General features: G+C 55.3%; 1 protein-coding gene across 1 annotated transcript in view; it reads right to left on the bottom strand.

Annotated features, from left to right (window-relative positions):
* Positions 1-22: 22 nt before the first annotated feature.
* The window catches only part of DNAH1 (dynein axonemal heavy chain 1), a 71,683-nt gene continuing 60,877 nt past the window's right edge, over positions 23-10,828 (bottom strand). Inside the window, 19 exon segments of the mRNA XM_082768473.1 lie at positions 23-266; positions 543-777; positions 1,174-1,380; positions 1,621-1,765; positions 1,949-2,079; positions 2,250-2,420; positions 3,172-3,348; positions 3,436-3,615; positions 4,036-4,206; positions 4,676-4,807; positions 5,249-5,407; positions 5,878-6,018; positions 6,423-6,623; positions 7,080-7,231; positions 7,999-8,194; positions 8,279-8,504; positions 8,601-8,761; positions 9,149-9,298; positions 10,312-10,431. Coding sequence (XP_082624599.1) covers positions 145-266; positions 543-777; positions 1,174-1,380; positions 1,621-1,765; positions 1,949-2,079; positions 2,250-2,420; positions 3,172-3,348; positions 3,436-3,615; positions 4,036-4,206; positions 4,676-4,807; positions 5,249-5,407; positions 5,878-6,018; positions 6,423-6,623; positions 7,080-7,231; positions 7,999-8,194; positions 8,279-8,504; positions 8,601-8,761; positions 9,149-9,298; positions 10,312-10,431 — 3,177 coding nt within the window. The 3' untranslated portion in view covers positions 23-144.

Genomic DNA, 10,828 nt, shown 5'->3' with positions numbered 1-10,828 from the left:
GTGCTAAAAACTTGGAGCAACAACAAATGAATGTGATTGCTGGTGGAGCTGAGCTTTACAGTTACAGTGAAGGGCATGAGGAGCAGCTCAGGAGGAGGGGCAGGGGTTGGTACCTGTCAGTGCCTGCCCCTGGTGCTTCCCCAGCTAGAAGTCCAGGGAGCAGATCAAGGCTGTGCCCCGTTTGATCCAGTGCTGCTGGGGCTTGTCCGTGGGGAGCTCCACAGCGATCACGTAGTTGGTGGAGTGGCCTGTGGTCGACAGCGTTCCTGGATGGGGGGAAGCAAAGGAGGGAGGGTGGTACCGCATCCCGGCTGCCCGGGCAGCTGCAGCAGTCGCCTATAAGTGACCCCATGTCCCATCCCAGAGTATTTTAGGGTGAGGGCTCCACTCCACAACCAGAGCAGGCACAATCCTGTTTTTCCTTGCTCCAATACCAGTGCACAGCAGGAGGCAGAAGAGCTCTGCAGCCTCTCCCGAGCTGTCTTTCCTAGCTAGCTCTATGGGTTCCTTGGTTTTCGGAGACCTGTCTTGAGGGCACCTACCTGCACGAGTGAGCGTCTTGTAAATGGGGCACAGGTAGATGCCAGTGGCTGGAGGCTTGCGGCTGGGGACAGGAAGCAGCCAGATGACTGCCATCTCCGTGTAAAGCTCCTTGGGCCGGGACTCCGCCAACTGAAAGGCAGAGGGATCCCAGCGGGCGCCTTCAAGGAACAAGCCGTGGATGTAGCAGCCCTCGGCGGGAGGGTGAGTGAGCTTGCTTGCTGACTCCTTCATCACCTGTGGAGGAGAGCAGGCCCGGGGCTGTGAGCAAGGCACAGCTGTGGAGGCTCAGCCCCCAGGACCTCCCCCAAAACCCCTTACGCTGCTCTTGGCTAAGTAAATGCTACCAAAACCTGCTCCAGCTCTCGGAGGTGCTGGTTGGGTTTTCCAGCAGCCTGAGGAAAAGCCTGGAGAGAGAAATGTGAGCAGGTCTGGAGAGACGGAGAGGTCTCTGGTTGCTTCGTGATGGTGCCTGGTGGTGTTGGTGTATGTATCTGAGCACATCACGGGTGATGGGCTCCCCGTGCAGCAACTGGCTCCACTTCTGAGCAGGCTGGGGCTAGAACTAGGCCTGCTTTGTTCTATCAGCAAATTCCCAAGCAATCCAGCAAGAAATCTGGCTGAGTCACTCACCTGGAAGCTAAATGAGATCGTGTCGATGGAGATCACAGACTTCCTGGCGAAGTTCTGCAGTGTCCCCGTGAGGAAAGCCTGGGGGAAGAAGAACCCGCTGATCCAGAAGACGGAGGGGATCCCGTGGTTGATCCATTTCTTCAGGAATTCAATCCGCTGCACCAAATCGTTCACCCAGGATGCCAAGGGCTTCAGCGAGGGGTAGGCCTGTGGGGGGAACAACAGGGGAAGGTGGTGAATTCATACAAGGATACCCTAAACCTCGTGCCTGAGTTGCTGACAGCTGCCCAGAGCCCAGGGATTCATCCAGCCTAGGGCTGAGAACCTCCTGCATGAGGCAGGAGACATCTGCAAGCCCCAGGGGGTTTTGTGCTGTGTGAGACAGCCCAGCCCAGCTGTGGAATTTGTCCAGCTTCCCCGGGCAGCTGGGCTGGCTGGGAGGTGTACCTTGGTGTTCCACATTGCAGGGACGGCGTTGTTGTACAAGCTGTCGGCCATCAGCTCCAGCTGAGAAGACATCACAACCAGGCCCTTGAGAGCCTTCAGCAAATCCTTCAGCGTCTGAGCAATCACCTCCAGGAGGCTGTTGTACCTACAGAGAAAAAGCTGATGTTTCTGTGGAGGGATCAGAGTGACAGCAGAGTCATGACCATTGCTGCCACCGCCCTGCCACGCTCATTAATGAAGTCCCTTGGGGAAGGGGACGGGGGTGGAAGCAGGGGCACGCACATCCCAGCAGATTTCTGGCCCAGGACAGGACCCCACAAGGGGTTACCTGATCACCTCCTGCACCAGCACCGTGTTCATGGACTCCTCATAGAGCAGCGGGTATTTGCGGATCACCTCCTGCAAGTCCATGAGGGCAGGCAGCTTTGCCAGGATGTCCCTTGAAGTCTCCTCCACGAGCTGGAAAGCAAGCAGCGAGCAGGTGAGCATCCTGCTGGCCGCAGCCGCTGGGAAAGGAGAGGACCACGACCCAGATGGCAGTGCCATCAGCTGGGAGGCAGCGTGGTGCTGGCGTTGCTCCCTCTGAGAGCCAGTGTTCCTGCGTGCACGGATGGGAAGGGGGCACCCACCTCCTCCCTGCTGCGGCCACCCAGCGTCAACATCTTGGGTTGCAGCTGCATTATGGCCCCCAGCAGGGCAAAGGTCTCCTTCTGAGCAAAGGTGATGTTGGCGTTCTCATGTAACCCGAAGAGCTCCGGGCTGTCGTTGAGCGGCAGGCTTCTGATGTACTGCAGGTACCCCTGGAGAGGAAGCCACAAGGGCTGTGAGACAGATGGCGGGTCTGGGAGCCCCAGATCTGTGGGTACCCTTTAGGGCTTTCACGGGTCTAGCCAGGAAGAAACTACAACCAGGGCTGCTTGATGAGCTAAACCCAGCAGACCACAAACCTGCAGGCACAGGTGGAAGCTATTCCTTGTCTTAAGGCTTGAGATTCTGACATTTACACAGCTCCTTGTCTCCCATTCAGCCAGGAAATGTAACTCCCAGCTTTGACGCAGGGGCAGTGGCTGACGCAGAAGGGGATGCTGAGGGGGCGGCAGCTCCTTGGAGCCAGCTGTAGTGGCTGAACGGAAGCTATAGCCCTAGTTCATGGTTTGACCGGGGAATTAAATCACACTTGTGTCAAAACAAATGTATTCTACACGAGTGGGCAGCTTGGCAGTGAGCCTCCTGTAGTGACCTCTGCACAAAGCTCTTCAGGCACTTTAGGTATGTGACATCAAAGTGGTTCAGAGCATAACTGCCTTCAGATGGGGAATTCTGGCAATAGCTACAACTTCCTCCTGTGCACATGGACAAGATTTTCTTCCTGTTGCTTAAATCAGATGCAGCTTCCCGGAAACCGCTGATGATCCCCAGTTTCTTACAGACTTAAATTCCCCCAGGGAAGTGGAAAAGCTGTGGGTTTCAGGGAAAAGTACAGCCCCATTGTACAATGCTGATATCCCCACCCAGATTTATGAAGCCGCGCACCGTTACTCAAGTACTTACGTTGAGGTCTGAGGCAGTACTGATCTGCTTGTAGATCCCAGATTCAGAATAAGCAAACTCCGGTATTAGAACCTCAGGCTTGTAGAAATCTTCCAAAATATTCATGATGCAACGCCTGTCCCAGTCATCAGTCACACGGCCGCCGTAGTTGATCTCCCCAGCCGTGTACTTCAGAACCTGTGAGGGACCCCACAATGGCTTTCCATCCCGTGCACGCTTCGTGAGCTTACTCTCTGCCCAGGAGGGGCCAGCTCACACCCCCACCTTGTACGGGATATCTGTGTATTCATTCAGGAACATCTCTAGTTGGCTGATGCAGATGCGGAGGTCTCCGTCCGTGAACTCGTAGGGGATGTTGAATCCCAGAGGGCCAAACTTCCTCCTCTCCAGCATGTTCCCGTGGAAGAAGCAAAGTGACAGCAACAAGGATTTAAACACTGTGATCTGTGGGAAGAGAAGCAGGGAGAAGAGGTGCTCAGCTTGGGAGATGTTGGATGAGGTAAGCTCCTGCTGGGACCTAGTGTCAGGGAAAAAAATGACATGCACCAACTCAGCATGGAGCCCGGAGAGGCAGAAACCTCAGACAAGCTGCTGCACTAGGGAAGGACGTGGGCCTGCTCCCTTGCTTCAAGAAGTTCACAAGTGTCTTCACCAGGCCTCCACAATACTGTTGCTTCTGTTTCTCACATTGAAACTTCTAATTGGCTCCTCACAGAGTAGGTGTAGGCTTACAAGAGCTGCCACCAGCCCTTTTCTGTCACATGAGGGCTCTAGGAGAGAAGATCTGTACCCAAAGACAAGACTGGGGGAGCACGTGCATAGGAGCAGGGACAGACTGGGGAGCAGAACCTGGGCCTTCCTTACCTTGGAGCAGGAAGTCAAGAAGTCATCGCTGAAACTGCTGTACGACTTGAGCAGGTTGGCCTTGACCCCGCGGGGGGGCTCAATGGTCACCTTGGAGCTGTTCTGGAGGATGGACACAGGGAAGTGGTTGCTTGGCAGACTGGTGAGCCAGAGGCGGAAATCCTTCTGCACCTAGAGGGTCAGGAGGCAGTGAGTGCTCCCTGCACCAATGCCCTGGTTTGCTGGGGAACTTGTGGGTGGGCTGGAACTAGGTTTGGGCTCCTCCTGGTGCTTCAGTTTCCCTCTCAGAGGGGAAGCTGCTGGGTAAAACAGCTCCATGCAAGCCTCCGGTTGCTGGAACCCCAAGGCTGTGTGTGACATCAAAGGGCACAAAGACTGGAAACCTCAGCAAGTGGCCACAGCAGCGGCAAAGCTGCAGTCCTCTGCAAGAGGGGAGATGCAAATGTCATGTCCCCCTGCTCCAGTGGCCACCAGGTGAGGTTGTTTCCTTCAGTTCACAGAGCAGGAGGAACAGGGCTGCTTGCAAAGCAACGCAGCTGGAGGAGGAGATCCCAGGGGAGCACAGAAATCTGCTTGCTGGGCAGAGTTTGTTGTATGGGGTGGGAACAAAGGTTTTCCTCAGCCAGGGGGTGGGTGTTACCTTGTTGGGGTTAATGCCTTCGATGAGTCTCTCCAGTGAAGGCATCCAGCTGGGGGCCAGGTGGCAATTCTGGAAGAAGACCCATTTGCCCTGCTCCATGGCACTGTGCATCATGGCTTCAGCACGGGGGCCCTGGGGAGGCAGATGAGAGGAGATCAGACCCCAGTCCACCAGGCTGCATCCTGCTGAGCTGGACAGGGACAATGCCGCTGGGTGGCAGGACCCCTTTCAATAACCTGACTTTGTCCCTGGGGCTCAACTGAACCACCACCATCTGCTGAGGGTGCAGCAAGGGCCTGTCACAGCTCACCAAGTCTGTGGGCTGTGGGGTGGGAGGGTGCAATGGAAGAATTCGAGATGGATTCAGGAAGTTGGAGGGCTCTATCGGGGGAACAGCTGCAGGCCTCCCTGATGAAATGGCTCCTCCAGCTAGCAGAATATTGGACAGTGAGGGCCCTAGGGCAGGAGGATGCTGTCACTGTCCTGCAAGGGCGTTTGGCCTCCCCAGAGCCAGGTGAGATCACAGGAATGCCAGCAGGACAGTCCTGCCCCGGCTCAGCACCAGCAGCTTACCTGGCCTTGGCCCAGGGAAATGGCAGAGAGCTTTTTGGAGAACTCCATCTCTTCAGCAAACTTGTAAAGGTCAGCAGCTGGGTCAGTGCCTGGGGACAGCACAAACACGAGCGGGGTGGTGGCGCTGGACTCCTTGAACACGATGGAGAGGTCAGTGGTCTGCAACACAGACAGCTCGTTGTAGCGGAGTGGCTGTAGTGGGAGCGTGCACCGTGGCTGTGCTGTGGCACCACACACAGCACTGCCTCCCCCAGCCCCTCTCTGTGTCCCCAGCGTGGTGCTGGGGGCTGAGGCCAGAAGCATGATCAATAAGGGCCTGGTACAGCTCTCCTTTGGCAGGGTTATGGGCAGGGCAGTGACTAATTTCCCATTTGCTGTTTAAACTCTTGTACACCTGCACTAACTGCTCTCTCCCAGTGCAGTTTAACTTGTGAATAAGAAGTAGGATATCCTTCCTCTGAGACAGAAGTATTCTCCAGCTTTGGGGACTCTGTCGGTGCAGCCCTAACTCTATGTCAGAGGCACGAGCAGCTTCACTGCAGCTGGGAAATGCTGACGGCCCCTTTGCAGCCAGCTTGAGGCCTCCTGCTCTCCTCCTGGCCCCAACATTGCTTCCTTCTGGCTGGTACCTGCGGCTCAATGAAGGTTTGATCCAGGTTTAGTGCCACAAAGTCCTGCATGGCATTGGTGATCTTATCTCCCCGCAGACACCGCAGAACCAGCAGCTTCTGGAAGGCATCAAGCCCAGTATCCCACTTCTGGGGCAGGGGCTCTCTGAAAAGCAATTAGATGTATTTTGGGGGGGATGCGTCAGATCCTGCAGCTCCTCAAGAAGCACCCAAGCTACCTGCAAGAAGCCACGGGTTTTCAGGAGGATCAAGGACCATCCAGCCAGTTGGCTGAGGTTGTTGTCCATAGCTTTGAAACCATCAGGGGGAAAAACAGAGCCACAGCTGCTTCTGGGCTCTGCCGTGGGCAAGCAACAGGGCCAGAAACCCAAACCCCAGCCAGGCCTGCACAGGCAAGCTCTACCCTTCAGGAGACAAGACAATGCCTCGTCTTCTCCCTTGTGTGGCACTATGAGTGGAGCTGGCTGGATCAGCTCCTCGTGCTCTCCCAGGGATGCCATTACGTTCCAGGTGCAGTACAGCAAGATCAACAAAGCACGGGATACTTGCCTGTGAGGCTCAGGGCTGTCAAAAATGGCCCTGAACGCTTCAAGGTTAGCTGTGAAGTCATCTGCAAAGCCAGAGAAGTTCTTCAGATTGCTCAAGGCCAGGATGTCTCCCCACGCTCGCTCAGACAGCCAGTCTGGAGCTGGGTTCTCCCGCATCTCCTTTACGGCTCCCCCTGACAGCAGGTACCACCACTCCTCCTGTGAACAGGTCGGGGATTGCAGCCTACCTGCCTAGACCTGGAGCATGTGGGTGCACACCACGTTTCAGAAGTATTTCAGCTGCCTCTCCGGCCAGGGGAGTGTGTGGAGGCATAAGTGAACACCAGAGGGTCTGGTGAGATCGGTGTTGCCATTCAGTTGCTGTTAGCTTTCCTCTGTGGTGCTGCAGCCTCGAATCCCTGCCTGCTCCTTCTCAACTCACTAACTTTAGCAGCAGACTGGCAGAAGCTGCAGTGGTTCAGGCTAGGCAGCCTGCATATAGGCACAGGGAAAGGTTTGAGCTCTTGAATGAAGAGAAAAGCCCTAGGTTTGCCATGCCCAGCCCCAGGGAACAAGGATCCTTTTCTATGCCAGCACAATAAGCGAGGGAGCTGACCACCTGGGCTTGAGCTGCCCCGCAGGGATCGTATTGAAGGACTGGGGGGACTTGCTCACCATATCGATCTGCCCCTCATTCATCAGGATCCGTGCAGAAAGCAGGAAGGCAAACATGAGCTTGTGCTTCTCAAAGAGGCTACGGCACACGTTGCTGTACAGACTGAAGGTGACGTAGTTGTTGATGTTTGTGATTCGCTCCTTCACGGTATCTGGAAAAAAGGCAGCAATCAGACAAGGGTGGTGGGTGAAGCAGAGGCTGTGCTGTCAGGGCAAGGGTGCTGTCAGTGCCTGGTCACAGGGACACAGCCACTCTCTGCCTAGGAAGAGATGTTGCCCTCAAGCACAGACCTAGCACAGAAACCCCTGAGAAAGGCTGCAAGATTCAGTGTGCCATGCCAGACGTTTCCTGGTGTGGGTGTGTGATCACTGCATGGCAGAGGAAGGGCTCGGGACAGGTGTCATACCCGGAGAAAGCAGCCCCCAGAGAAGGGGTGTTTTCTGCAGGTGGATGAAGAGGTGCTTGCCTCTGCTCTTGCTCAGGAGAGAGCTGGCATGGATGAAATCGCTGCCCCAGCACCCAGAGAGAGTCACTGCACCATGGCAGGTGCCCAGCCACCATGACACCCCCTTGCCTAGCACACAGGGGAGGGCTCCTGCAGCCTGACAGCAGCAGCCAGCACCTGTGCGTGGAAGCAGCTCCCTGAGAAGCAGAACCTCACCATGCCAAGAGGGCATGCAGCTTGTGAGTGGCACTAACACCTCTCCAGCCTGGTCAGCCGTGACAGCAGAGCAGTGGGGAAGCGAGTGGAGGGCAGGCTGAGCCCACAGCTACCCTGCTGTGCGGACACAACCACGGGCAGCTCTGAGCCATGCTGAAAGCTGAGGCAAGTAGGCATGTTTGCCTTTACTCTTTAGGACCCTAGCTTCTAGGCCAGGAACATGGTGTGATGAAGGAGATGACACTTCAGGTAGGTACCTGCTCTCTTGGAGTTACTGATCCCCATGAGGAAGATGTTGAGGAACCACTCCAGTGAGTACTGGTACATGGGGTCCACGTTGGACAGGTCTGAGACACAGAAGTAGAGGATTTGTGTGCGGACAGCGACAGGCGCGTACTGCAAGCGTGTGGTGTTGATGTCCTGCTCTGTCTGCTCTGCCACCTTCACCTTGGCCTGAGGGACACAAGAGACATTGTGGTTTGTGCAGTGCTTGCAGGGCATGTGCAGCTGCAGGGAAAAAGCACCTCTGTCTCCTACCTGGATCTCCCCTGCCTTGAGCTTGGATGCTTCCAGCACTTTGATGAGCTCCAAGTCATCTACAGGGTTTCCTTCAGAAGTGCTGAGCCGATACAGGATTTGGTCTTCTATCTCCTTCAGCTCCTGACGCATCTCAGCATTGCTAAGAATCAGCTGGTTTCGAGCCTCTTCCAAGTCAGGCCGCTCCTCAGCCACCACTTGTCCCAGCAGCTGGTCTTCCAAGCCACTGCAACAAAAGCCACAGGGACGAGGGTAGGGACAACAAGCCCAAAGGCTTGAGGACAGCGAGGAATGAGGCTGAGCTACTGGACTAAGCACGTACCTGGGCGAGAGGGTGAAGTTGATGAGGGTGAGCTTTGTGGAAACTTCAGGACTGTAATGAGGATTTGGCAGGTTGGTGGTGATGTACAGCTTGAAATCCTCATGGTAAGGGATCACCTTATCCCCTAGCTTCAGCACTGTGTTGCCTTGCTGTTTGTAGGTCTGTGTCAGAGAGACAAAGGCAGAAGAGCTGGGACACCTACCTCTTGTGAGGGAAGGCACCTCATCGTGTCCTGGGCTCTGTGGTGAGGAGAGAGCCCGAAGAGATGGGCAGAGGAGCTCAGAGGTGCCTGGAAGACCTGAACGCCTGAACCTATATTCCACATTTCATGGCCCTGACTGCCAGGCACAGACAAAATGCCTGCTGGCAGGAGACTGGGGTGTGAGGGAGGCTGCCAAGACATATGAGCACTAAAAAGGGAGCACTCAGGTGAAAGCTACATGCCCAGGGAGACCTGCAAACCCACCGAGTCCCACTGCACCCAGGGCAGGAACCCCCTTTCCAGCCTGGCCCCCACAGTTGCCCCTCACCACCGCAAGATAAAGAACCTGTTTCAGCAAGACGGGCTCGAGGGCTGGATCCAGCTCCTCGCCGACGTTCTCCAGCAGGAAAGGCTTCCCAAAAGTAACGGCTTTTTCCAGACTGCAGAGAAAGTCCCGGTCGCTCAGCTTGGCCACCTCCAGGCTGTTCACCTTCTCCTGAAAAGCAGCAGGAGCAGGCAGGGATGGAGAGGAGCATAGAGCTGTGCAGGTGTTGATGATAAGGGCTCTGTTCCCACCATGCTGAGGAGATGAAGGGTGTATGGGGGCAATGGCACACCTGGGTCCTAACTCTGGGGCCAGGCCTGCAGCCTGTTTGCTGATGGGATGTTTGCTCAGGTGTGAGGCTAAGGCTTAGTCAACTACGGGCATCTAATCTCATTTCTGCTGTGCCTTGCCCATCCTTCTCATGCACTGTACACCTCTTGCTGGGCAGATTTAACTCCCCAAAGCAGCAGAAATTACACGTCTTCTTCCTCAGCTATTTTTTTTGCAATTTTGGCAAGTTTAGCCCACTCACAAGGCATCACCAGACACTACACGCAGCCCAGCTGGGCAGCAGAAACGGCGGAGGAGTAAGGGCTCGGGAAAGACTTCTTCAGGCAGCTCTGCCTCTGCAGAGCCCTGTACCGGCAACTCACACTTCATTTATCCGCAAAGTGAGAGCAGGTGGGTGGGAAAAGCCCATGGGGGAGCACAAGGGGAGCAGCTGTCAGGCTTCCTCTTAGCCCTTTAAAAGGGCAGTGGGCTGCCCTCTGGAGGGAGAGAAGAGATAGTGGCTTGTGCTCCCAGCACTCTGGCAGCAGGTATTGTGCTCGTGAGTTGGGTAATAGCACCCTGAGCCCTCTGTCCTAGAGGCTTTATAGGCTGTTATGGGTCATGCTAGTATTGTTCTGTCTTAGGGTAATGGTGAAGAGTGTAGGGTTCCCAGAATCAGAGGCCTCACTTGCTTATAAAAGCCCAAGCCTGCTTCCCTGTGCTGATTTCCCCAAGTAGGGAAATTCAGCTGGGATGAATGCAGTCCCTGCCTGGTATGGGAAGGGCCAGGCTGGGGCAGTAGTTGGGGTGCTTGCAGCTCTGCAGCACAAGATCTGAGGCTGCTCTGCACAGCTCCTAACAGAAGGCTGATTCTCCAGTTCTGCAGACTTGGCTCTCTGCCTCACAGCTCTTACCAGGTTCTTGATCCACTTGTTTGCTTGTCCTTGGGGATCTATGTAGTGAGTCCAGCGCTGGGAGAATTGGGTTATTACCCCGTTCTCCACAGACAGGGTGTCGTTGGGTAAGCCAGCAATCTGTTTGGGAAGAAAAGTCTGTTTGCTGGGAACATTTTGAGATGTGGTATAAATCATCTAATGTTTCAGATACTAACTGGCCTGTTCTCCCTGTAATGTGTGTGCCTGCTGTGAGTATGTTAGATCAATTCTAGGGCTCAGATTTAGGGAGTCCCAAGCATTTTGGGCTCTGTTTAGTCATCCAGGATGGTAGCTGTGATACGTAACAGGGCCTATCCTGAGAAGCTCTTACTACCCTGGCACCTGTGTGCTAATGCTTATGGCTGGGTGGGGGATGATGGTGAGGGTACTGCAGAGATGCCTGAAAAGGGGCTGAGCCACAGGACAGAGCCACGCTTGTGGAGTTAGGCGTAGGCAGGCTATGGCCAGGGCTTTGCTCTAATGGTGTGTGACATAA

This window comes from Aythya marila (genome assembly GCF_965140915.1).
Source record: "Aythya marila genome assembly, chromosome: 10".
Lineage (NCBI taxonomy): Eukaryota > Metazoa > Chordata > Aves > Anseriformes > Anatidae > Aythya > Aythya marila.
Note: the sequence above shows the minus strand (reverse complement) of the source record. Positions and strands in the feature narration are given on the sequence as shown.